Raw genomic sequence first — 11,952 nt, forward strand, 5'->3', positions numbered from 1 at the left:
ACAGTGGCGGATCCAAAAAGGGTCATCCAGTAATAAAATCTAAATAAATAAGAGTTTGATGTGCCTTTCTCATAAGAGAAACAAAACATCAACATTATATTCATCATTTTTATCATTAGCATCACCATCATCACAATGATAAGTACGATAAATATTTATGATCATGACTACCACTAATTAGATGATGATTACCAACATTAGCATTGCTAAAGAAATTTAAAGAATTTAAGCAGAAATAAATCATTCATTCATTGCCATCAGTTTCATAATCATCACAATCACCGTAATCATTACCGTCGTCATCAACATCACCATCATTATCGTCATTATCATCATAACCATCATCATCGTCATCATCACCATCACCATCAGCATCAACTTAATAACATTCGTCGCCATAATACTTATCATCATCATCACCACCATCATCATCACCATCACCAACATCGTTATTATCATCATCACCAATATCGTTATTATCATCATCACCACCATAAACATCACAAGAAATAAATTATTATTCATTGCCATCATCTTCATAATCATCACAATCACCGTTATCATTACCGTCATCATCAACATCACCGTCATCATTATAACCATCATCGTCGCCATCATCATCACCATCAGCATGAACATAATAACATTCGTCGCCATAGTCCTTATCATCATCACCACCATTATCAATATCATCATCCACCACCGTCCCTTCATCAGCTTCATGGATCGCATCACTGCCAACATTAACCCACCTGTAGTTCCGAGGTTCGTAAGAGTCATCCTTTTCCCGTCGGTATCGCCGTACCCATTCAGCTCCAGGGGGGCCCACTCTTTCCTCTTCGTGTTGATGGTCTGTATAGCGATGGGGGACTGCATCGACCCGGCACACTGGTAGGGGAACATCTGCCCCCATTTGTGAGGACCTTGGGTGATATCCAATTGCCAATTTGATTAACATCTAAGTCTCTAGATATTTACTCCTAAAATGTCACCTTTTTTCAAATCCGTTATTAAAATGAAGCGTAGAATATCAAATTGTGACCTTTGCTCTTATCATTGAAATGTTCAAATAATTCAATGGATGATAAGGTAGGGTCTTTTTCTTCCATAAAGAAAAATCTCACTGTCAACGAGATTTTACAGTATCCAAGATTTAGCTACGAGAGAATGTGGATGAATCTTGCATCTTTGCTCATTAGCATACAGACTTATCGTCTGACTGTAATGACTCACACTAACAGACGAAGGCTGAGGCCTTTCATCATAATATTTGGCAGCCTATATTACTGGCCTCATTTTCTTTCCTCAATAGCAAGTACTAAGTTGTAATCAAAGGAGAGTCAACAGACCTATATTATGCAGTCTTGTATAATGAGACGTTTTAACCCGTTTTCAAAATATATCTGTCCATTGAAAAATTGAGAGTGATATTTCCTAAATGTTTTTATTATTTTTAAAGCGTTAGAAATATCTGGGTTGTAGTCAATATCAAAATTATATGTCATAAATTTTACTCAGAACATTAATTTTGAGTTTTCAGGTTCTTCAAACTGACATCTAAATTCAGTTTTAACATTGTATTCAAACTTAATGAGGTATACAATTCATATTCGCTGTAATATATAGACACTAAAGCCAAAATAAACAGGATTTGTTTATTTTATTGTGAAATCTTCGACAAAAAGAGATGCTTTTTGGGGGTATAATTTACCTTTGTCTGCTCTGTAGTTCCATGGTATCACTGGTCTGGAGTTCTCTGAATAATAAGAATGAAAGGAAAACAAAATATTGTGATTTTATATTATCGTGATAAAGTTTATTCATCGGGAAAATATTGGGAGTGATATTCCATTGACTAGAAAAGTTGTTTCGTTAACGAAGTGTGATTTTCAAAAGGAATAACTACAAACGTTTATACATGATCTAAATCATTTGGTAGATCATTTTGATACGTAATACCATCAACTCATTCGTATAAGTCAAGATAAGAATTTTGGTGTTTAAAGATTTCATGTTTAAAGTTTTGGTGTGCAAAGATTTGGCGTTATGGATTTGGAAGTTTAGCGCGATGATAAGTTTTCAAATTTGGCACAGGCAGTTTATTTTATAACTCCTTTAAAGCCCATATGTACTAGTGTACATGAGGGATTAGACCACACTGCAAGGTCACTGGACAGGTGGTTATCTCATCAAATCAGCTCTCAATTAAAATAATTGAAAGAGGATCATGGGGGACCGATGGTCACCGATTATGCAAGGTTTGTTATATAGAGGGCGCAAGTAGCTATAAGTAGTGCAGTGGGACTTTAAAGCGCGATAATGTATTTGCTACGGCGTACCTATGTCGGGGAAGGGGTCGGGAGGGGGGGGGCATGCTCTTCCTTATTATGAAAATGGTCGTGCAATATGAAGCACTTTTATGGCCCTAAAACTACTACTTATTTCATTGATTTGGGGAACCTGCAATCGAAATAGAAGGTACCGTGGTTCTGCCCAATGTTATACATGGTAAGCCACTGCAAAAACATTTGGGTTACCCACATAATAAAGGTTAATCTGCCTCTAATGTGCTTCTAACCGCAACAAGGATTTTATGAAGAACTTCCCGAAATATTCCCTCCAAAACCTTCGCGTGTTCGAGATATACTCCCTCAGAAGAAAAAAACAAAGAACTTGTCTATTCGTTTCCGAAAATCATTGACAGCAAATACACGTATCTGAAGAGTGTTCCTTTTCTCCAAAAACAGTGTGTTCAAATTTTACTTATGTCTTATAATCATTGAAATTAGATATTTTAAGAACAATGCTTTTCTCGAAAAGAATATAATGTGTCCGAGATGTACTAAAATGTTCTAATCCTTGAAAGAAAATATTTTAAGAATAGAATTTTCCCCCTAAAACAATGTGTGTCCGAGATGCGCTTCTTGGGTGATAAAAAGAGCTTTGCCTTCGATTGTTATCTATTCATATTGTTAAATCCATTAAATCCCTTTGAGTGAACTCCTTTTTCCCTACGAAGTGAAATGTGCCCCCTTTTGTTGATCCCGACCCTGATAATAATCTCTATCAGTTGTTTCCGGTTCGGCTTGAATCTGCTTCTTGGCTGACCGCCGCATGAGTAGCCTGCGTTTAAAATATCGAAGGGGAAAAACAAATACATGTATCGTTATCATGCGTTCAATTTCTACAAGTTAGAAATTATTGAATACGGGAACATTAATGTGTTCGGTATACTGTATAATCTTTTCTTGGTTCTAATTGTGTTAGTGAAAAAGCAATCTTGATTACGTTTTTGATATACATGTATATGTTGAGGGGGGCAAGGGAACTTATAACACGGGCGAAATCAGTACTCTATACTAAAAATAAAAACAACGACAAACAAAAAAGAGGGGGAACAGTTCCAAATAACTATGACTGATTATAGAAGAAAACAATCCTTTAAGTGCAGGGGTGTAAACCTGAAAGATGGGTTTCAAAAAGTGAGACAATTTGGGGCACAGTTTTCTTGTGTACTTAAGGCATGACACATTGGGCTGTAAAAGGAGTATATAGAGGTAGGATGTGCCCCTGCCCTAGCCCCCTTTAGAAAACAGAGAAAATAATCCGCCCCTGGATAAACAGATATAGGTGTGATTTATAATTCCTATTGTACAGTACTTAGTTCTTCTTCTTTATTCCATTTTATTTGATTTCATTTGTTTATTCAGTTCTAAGTACATATAATCAGTATACATTAAAACATAATTATACAATGTATAAAGAAATATAAACTTTATTTTAAACAGAACTGATCAGGCCTCAAAGATAAGCAGAGCACCATGCTGACTTTGATACAAGACTTCTTTTCTAATCGTTAAAAGGCGTAAACACTCATCCTGATAAAGAGGCCTTTATACTCTTTTTCGTTTGGTTTCTTCTTTTCGCTATTATTGTTGCCTTATTTGTTATGACATTGTTTTTTGCCGTTGCTGGTGATGTTGATGTTGATGTTGATAACGTTTTTGGATAACTGCCATATCTAATTAAGGTTTCAAAATATCACACAGCACTGTGTATGGATCTATCCATGTTAAAACAGTTGATGTGTTAATTGAACAATTAGCCCATTTACATTTTTAATGGTCAGCTGTCAACAAAACACTGCTGTCAATTATATTTTATGATATTTTCCGGCCAGCGGCGCCTCATGAGTTGTGAGTTAGGATATTTTGTCATTGTTTTTCTTGTTTGATTATTTTTAACGGCGCTTATTATTCAATTAAAGTATTTTATGCCAATTTGATTATCATGACCTCATTATATCAACGCATATTGTGCAACAATGCACACGCTTTAGGATTTTTATTTTCAGAAAATGCAATATTTGTTTAATTATTGCATTTATTCATGTCGTCTATCTAAAATGGGCCAGTTAACCAATTTCTTCTATATCTGGATTAAAACTTCAATGAACCCCTTGCATCAGCATCTGTCCCGAATTATTCCCCCTTTTGCATAGTTTGCTGTTGAACGTCAAAATTATCAAATATTTGTTAAAGTTTCTATGTTATGCTAAAATTTGTTACATAATGCCTCGACTATTGATATGAATAATTTTTATTGATATGAAAGTTTTGCTGGCTCGCCTCGCTCGCTCGCCAGTAGGCCGCCATGTCTAATTTTAGCTTTAAGTTATCACATCTGATTTGAAGAAAAAAGCACGATATTAATAATTAGATCAAACTTAATGAAAAACAAAAAACGTTATTAGGCCAAATAATTAGATCAAACTTAATGTGAAACAAAAAGCGATATTGGCCAAATGATTGGATCAAACTTTGTGAGAAACACAAACAAAAAGCGGGAAAATAATATTTTTTGTAATGCTCAGTTTGTGTCAATATTCAGTGGCCTGCAACCTAAATTTTCAGAAATATTTTTGACCTGCATGTATGGAGAACCCTTGTATAACCGTGCATTATCTTAATATGGCCCCATCGGGATTACTTTCACCCTTCCTCCGTGTTACATTCTACTTCGATCATGCCAGAGTTGAAAGGGGTACATTCTCAATGTAGCATTGTTGAAGCCTGTATTCGTCATAATTTCTACTGTATGTTTTATATCAATTGTCAGAGGTTGAAAATTTGGAACAGAGCTCGCGAGACCTTCGTTTTAGATCGCTTCATTGTAAGATCTTCAACAATGCTGGCAAGGGCATAGCGATTGTGATCCAATTGCCTGCGTGCGTTGCGAATGAGGTACATTTCGAAGAGATAATCCGTGATAATCTCAAACAATTACTGATTAATATATTCATACACAGCACAACTGATCCTGTATAAGCTTTACATTGTTGACAGCTTAGGGAGCTTGATAGAATTGTTCTAGATTGAATTAATATTTTTGTCATAAGCTAGGCGACTAGAAAAATTAATTAAACGTGCACTGCATATAGAAAATACATTACGATTCTACTATACTACTAGTACTACTACTACTACTACTACTACTACTACTTCTACTACAAATATACCTACTACTACTTCTACAAGTACCACTACTACTTCTACTACTACTACTCCTACTACTACTCCTACTACTACTGCTACTACTACTACTACTTATACTGTAAGTACAACTACCACAGTACTATTACTACCAATACTAATGATAATAATGATGATAATTATAATAATACATCAATAGAAATGACCACATTGATTGGTTTGTAATAAACATTGTATCAATAATCGTTACAGAAACAGTTAGGGATAGCAGTTTCATAAATTTCAAAATAAAAGAATAGAAATAATTGCTTCTTTATGCTCGTTTTGCCTTAATCCATAGAAAGTAGATATCTTGAAAGAAAATTCATTAATTTTAACGGAGTATGAAGAATTAATAAGCCAAGATGTACACTGCGCTAAAAAAATACACAGAACAGTAAAATGTCATATATGCCTATTACTTTTGGTTCTGTTCACGCAATGACGAATTAATGAATTATTACTAGAAGTTTTAGAATTAAAGATAAAGGTGTGAAATGGATCAGAAATGTTGATCATATAGCATGTAAGTTTTGGTGTGTTATGCAAGGTTCTGGAGTCATCAAAATCATCATGAATTTGGCCCAGTCTTGATAAAGTAACAATCACTGTACACATGAAGATGTATTTGGGACAACACAAACGGTGTCGGGGCTAGTACTACCTTGATTTCCTTATCTTTTTATGCTCATTACTCACCAAGTATACATTTTCTTCCAAAATTGTTTGGCACATGACATTTATTTGTAATCTTGAACATTCAGTTTAGGTTTCGTTAGATTCTGTGAGAATTCATTTTCTTTTTTTACCAGGAACTCAAGTTTATCTTTAATTCTAGAAAACTTTGTTACTTGCGTAGATGGAGCTAAACCGTCCCAAAGAACCAACTCCTAGATGTGATTTGTAGTCGCATAGTGCTTACTCACAACATTTAAATATTTTTTCTGTTGTTGTTTTTGCTTTCACCTTTATCAATTTTTCGAATCAAATCATTTTTACCTACTTTTAAAATATATTACAGGTATCGTAGACAAATCATTTCAATGAATATTAACATGGGGTCGTAACATTTTAAGTTTATCAATTATCTTTCGATAAATTTGGATGATTAAACTTTCTCACCTTCGTCACTATCATCTTCTAGGTTATTTCCCGCAAGGAGACGAGGCAAAGCCGTGATGTCCTGCGATTCGAGTAGCACCACCATCAGGATAATCATGTACTTCAATGTCGTAAACATTCTTCTGTACACTCTCTTTTACGCGCCAACAAAACGGGAGTACGAGCAGACGACAGCATCAATGTACCGATCAATCGATATCGGGAAACATCGATCAAAGGTTAACGAAATGAGTCAAAACAAATCCTGCATAAGCCTCTTAAAGCTGTTGCATGTAGAGGTTAAGTTATTCAAAGTGCTCACGTGAGGTGAATCACGCAAGTTTGCAAATAAGATGATTATCTCAAACGTCTAATTGCTATTTTCGATGATTGTTTATGATGATTATTTCTTAATCGACGGATTATGGTTCTTCAACTTGAGAAACATGTAGTTAATCGCGAAAGATGTTGATGAATGTTGATCAAACATAGTATATCCACTGGTACAACACAAAGAAAGACAGTCAACAGCTTCTGTTGCTGTCCAGGGTATGAATAACAATAAAGGTTTTGATATCAAACGTTGAAAAGAAACATAGCTGATCTGATCTGAGTCCGAACAACAAAAACAACATCCGCAAGATTGACACTTTTTATAATCATAACTATGTGACACTAGTAGTAGCGATAGCTACTACACTGTTTGTGCAAGTACAGCGGTGTAAGATTGTGCCTTTTAGCGCGCAAAACTTTTTTGCCGCCTTCGGAATGGAACAATGTGAAAAAAAACGTCATTGAGAATCGGATGCGCTCGCGACAGCTGCATCTTCGATATTAGCCAAACGAAAAACTCACGACGTCAGAGACTGTTCGGGATCAAAAGAAACATTTATATTGTTTGCAAACTTTATGAGAATATCATGATTCCGAAGTTGAAACCTTGATGAATGTGTTTAATAAGAGACAAGAAAGGGAGCTGGGAAATGAATAAGAAATGAGAGAGAAAGAGAGAGAGAGAGAGAGAGGGTAAATAAAAATCAAAAAGCTGTAAAATGAGTGAGAAAGATCAAAGAAACCAAAAGAGGAGAAAAAGAGAGGAAAAAGAGATATATCTTTAAGATAAGTGCATCCTAAATTTTGATCAAATTACCACCGGCAACAGACTGAGGCCTTGCTTTTGAGTTGATCCAAAGTTCAAATAGCAATATTCAACGTTCTGAAATTTACCGTTGTACTCTGTTATATATTTTCATTAATAATACTTATTTGTTATTTCAACACACTGCAGGTATCACGTTTGTTCCTAGATCGGCATACCTTGAGTACGCGAAATAAAGAATTGCCTCTTGAATGTGTATTTTCCCCAAAAATTGTACCCCCCTTTAAAACCTAGATCCGCCCCTTGGTTCCCGAATAGGCTTTTGACTGACACAATCATGTAAGATGTCCCGATCTTGGATTTATTGGCATTCATCGTCTTCAATAGCAGGCTTTACTCACTGTGATTCATCGGAATAAGGAGGGGGAAAATCGGGATGAGGATTTGAGGGTCGGGCTTATGATTTTCCTGAAGATTTCCCTGAAAGTGCTTACAAACAATGGAGATCAGCTCATAAGTAACTACGGTTTGTGGATGGTTTAGGACTGGTGCCCTCGCCTTCTCTGAACTTGAACCCTGAACCCAATAGTACATTTTACTTAGAATGCTTCTACGGGAGAGGGGGGGGGGGGAGGATACAATCTCCAAATTTTATTCTCTCTTGATCTCTTGCTCTCTCGATCTCTCCGTTCTAACTCTATCTCTCACTCACACACACATACACGCATACACATACACTCCCTCTTTCTCTCTCTCTCACTCACACGCACACACACACATACACATACTCTCCCTCTTTCTCTATTTCTCACTCACACGCGCACGCACATACACAAACACACCCGAACACAAGTCATACTCCCCCCTCTCTCTCTCTCTCTCTTCCCCCCCTCTCTCTCTCTCTCTCTCTCTCTCTCTCTCTCTCTCTCTCATGATCACACGTTCAGATGAAGCTCCTGATCAGTCGGTGAGATAATGCATAGGAAGCTATCAACGTATGAATGACTTCCGATGAGTTAAGCAGTATGTTCTTGGCATGCAGACACAAATAAGCCATGCAGTGGGGGTCGGGGGAGGAGGGGTCGGGGCGGCGAATATCAACTTCCAACATTTCTTTTGTTACACTCATTAATTTGTAGCGTAAAAAGTTTGAAACTATGTAACAAATATTATTACAAATAGTCCATCAGGCTGACCAAAGGTAAGGTGACGATTGTCGAACAAAAGTTATGGAAATGTAGAATTTTTGTTTTTGTTTTTTTTTTGGGGGGGGGGTGGCTTTAGCTCAAAGGTATAGCAGGTTAGCCCTGGAGGTTAGCTTTATATTTGAGGCATACAGAAACAAAATGAATATTTTAATTCACATCTATTACAGTCTGTATTTCGATAGGTCAACTTTATTAACGTAGTTTTCCCCAACTATTTATAGAACTCGGTATGCTCTTGGAGGGTAGACACACATGTACAAGAAACAAAGTTGATAAAAAAAGACGACTTCTGGAGAGTTTAAATCATTTCGTTGTAATTTAAAGATGGTTTGGCATGGCTAAATGTTTATCAATCTCATCAATAAAGTATAATGTCACTGAAATCTTGTGAAAAATGTTATTACACATGGTTGAACCTTACATAACCTTTCATTCGGTTACGATCATATCACCGAGAGAGAGAGTGTGAGAGAGAGAGAGAGAGAGAGAGGGGGAGAGAGAGAGAATCAGAGAGAAAGAGAGAGAGAGAGAGAGAAAGAAAAAGAAAGAAAGAGATGAGAAAAATACCTCGGTGTAAAATTAAACCTATGGATCGATGCTGCATGTATATGTTTTGATATGACACTACTCTGTGGTCAAAGGGGCGTGCTACTTTATACCTGTATCTTTGTTATCAGACCCTCATTAGTACTGTTCACTAAGCCGTGTGAAAACCTCTTAATCCACCATTCATCTTGATAAGAAAATAGGTTCTAATAATCCTTCATGTAATATTAATTCACTGAAAAGCGATTACATCTTCATAAAGATTGACAGATAGCTAAGACACGTATTCAACCCTTACAGCAACAATACAGAAACTTCGTTGTGACGTCGATGAAGCCATGGCAATGTCACCTAAAATGTCCACCCGATTGCGCATGCTCGCCATCACGATTTATATTCAATAGTGTTGGGGGTTGCGATTGCGTGAATGACCTCGTGCGGGGTCATCATCAGTCGCTAGGTGACGAGACGTGGGTTGAACACAGCCACCGCTGATGATTCCCCGCGCTAATAGTGGTGGAAGTTGTGACGTCATGACCGGTGAGTTCCGCTTGCATGGCTTGGTGCGTGTTCTCGTAGGATACGCGCATTCCGGGTTCGCGCACGCACCTGTTTCAAACTCGAAGACGCGCATGGAAGCGTTGGAAAATCCGTGCAACATATAGTCGGTCGGCGAATGCGTCCTCAGCGCTGCCGCCCTCTTTCGGTATTCTTGGGGGATGTTGCGTATTCCGGTATTCGCTTGAAGTAGTGGATTTGTTTGTGGTTCGTGTTTCGGAGCCGGAGGTGGGCGGGTTTCCACACACTTTTCTTCCTCATCTGTTGATGACGATGATTGTTCTTGACCTCTACGAGTACAGCTTCGCTCAGTCTTTTTCCGCTCACGAGATCTCCTTCTTTTCACCTTTTAGGCGATGGAAATTAAGTGAAGAGAATAGGAGAAATCAAATAAGCATACGTTGTGATATAGGGTTGACCCTAAACCGAACCTCTTCAATATTTATACTACTTCTACACTACTCTTCTCCTACCACTACTTCTTCTACTAGTACCATTACTACTTCTTTTAGAGTCCTTTTTTTGTTTTGGTCCAAAAAATCAGCCAGCCGCTGAATAGGCGGGGGGGGGGGGGGGGGGAGGGGGGGGGGCCTGGATTTTTTTATTTTCATTTTTTCTATCAAAAATCACACACATAAAAAATATTGAGGGGGAGTTCAACCCCCAAACACCCCCGCTGCGTAGGCGTCTGCTACAACTACTACTACTACTACTACTACTACTCCTACTACTATATGACAATTACTACGTACCAATACTTTTGATATTTTAACACGAATTTGTGCACCGAATACGCAAATTCCTTTTATTCCAAATGTTCAAGTGGAAGATGTCGGAACATAACTATGGTGATATTTAATGAATATGCATCCTTTAGTTGATATTAAGAATTTTTTTTTTTTTAAATATACGGGAAGTATTAGACTATTATAGTAATAGTAGTTGAATGTATTATTAGTTGTTTTATCGAAAGGTCGCTTACGTCGTGATCGCTAGGCGACGATTCCTGTTCGTCGTCCCCTTCGACGTTATTATCATAGACCCTAATTATTGCGTCATCGTCGACGAGAAAAGGATTTTTGTGATGTCGTAAAACCGATCGGCGCTGCTCACTCGGGGACTGGACAAAAATATAATAAGAATGAAGAATAAAGGAAACAAAGAGGTTATGAAGAATGAATCATTTCCAAATGAACTTTCTTATTTTTCAATATCGAACACGATTGCATTGCAAAGACTTTCGAAAAATAAAGTTAAGGCAGCTTCAATAGCCCATTACTTAATCCGAACATGAATAATTAGTTAATCCCCACCCCTGAAAATAACCCCCTTTGACACCCCCCCCCCCCCCTCCAGGACAACCAAGGACAACAACGCCCGAGGAAAATTACCCCCTGTTCATTAAAGGGGCAGTCCGACCTGATAATAAGTTGGTTTAATCAAATATATATACATTTTTTATTTTTTATTTATTTATTTATTTATTCATTTATTTATTTATCTATTTATTTATTTATTTATTCATTTATTTATTTATTTATTTTTTTTTTTTTTTTTTTTTTTTTTTTTGGGGGGGGGGGGGGGGGTAACTGTTCTCGGGGGTAATAATTGTCCTAGGGGCTAATCTTCCGGGGGTTATTGTTTTCGGGGGTAATATCCCGGGGGTAATTGTCCTCGGGGGGGGGGGGTGTCCTCGGGGTTAATTGTCCTAGAACCCAATTCATCTCGTCTTTAAAATGATAAGAAAGCGCAGTGCTTTAGCCGCGTCAAAAGGTCAAAAGCCTAATGGATAATCATACGATAATAAATTTTGATTGTAGATATTTTGACTTGTATACATTTTTCCTTCAATCGCTAATTTTCTTTGTTTCATTTAAAATATAATTTTACCTTCTTGTTCCTCTTCTTC

At 37.1% G+C, this 11,952-nt stretch overlaps 1 protein-coding gene across 1 annotated transcript; it reads right to left on the reverse strand.

Annotated features, from left to right (window-relative positions):
* Positions 1-39: 39 nt before the first annotated feature.
* On the reverse strand, positions 40-7,344 carry LOC115928528. Its single transcript, XM_030995819.1, has 4 exons — positions 6,654-7,344; positions 1,712-1,756; positions 704-923; positions 40-64 (listed from the first exon to the last, which is right to left on the reverse strand). Exons 1-4 carry the CDS (start codon positions 6,769-6,771, stop codon positions 40-42), a joined length of 408 nt encoding a protein of 135 aa, XP_030851679.1. The 5' UTR covers positions 6,772-7,344.
* Between the last annotated feature and the right edge of the window lie 4,608 nt (positions 7,345-11,952).

This window comes from Strongylocentrotus purpuratus, unplaced genomic scaffold (genome assembly GCF_000002235.5).
Source record: "Strongylocentrotus purpuratus isolate Spur 01 unplaced genomic scaffold, Spur_5.0 spur5_scaffold_3, whole genome shotgun sequence".
NCBI lineage: Eukaryota > Metazoa > Echinodermata > Echinoidea > Camarodonta > Strongylocentrotidae > Strongylocentrotus > Strongylocentrotus purpuratus.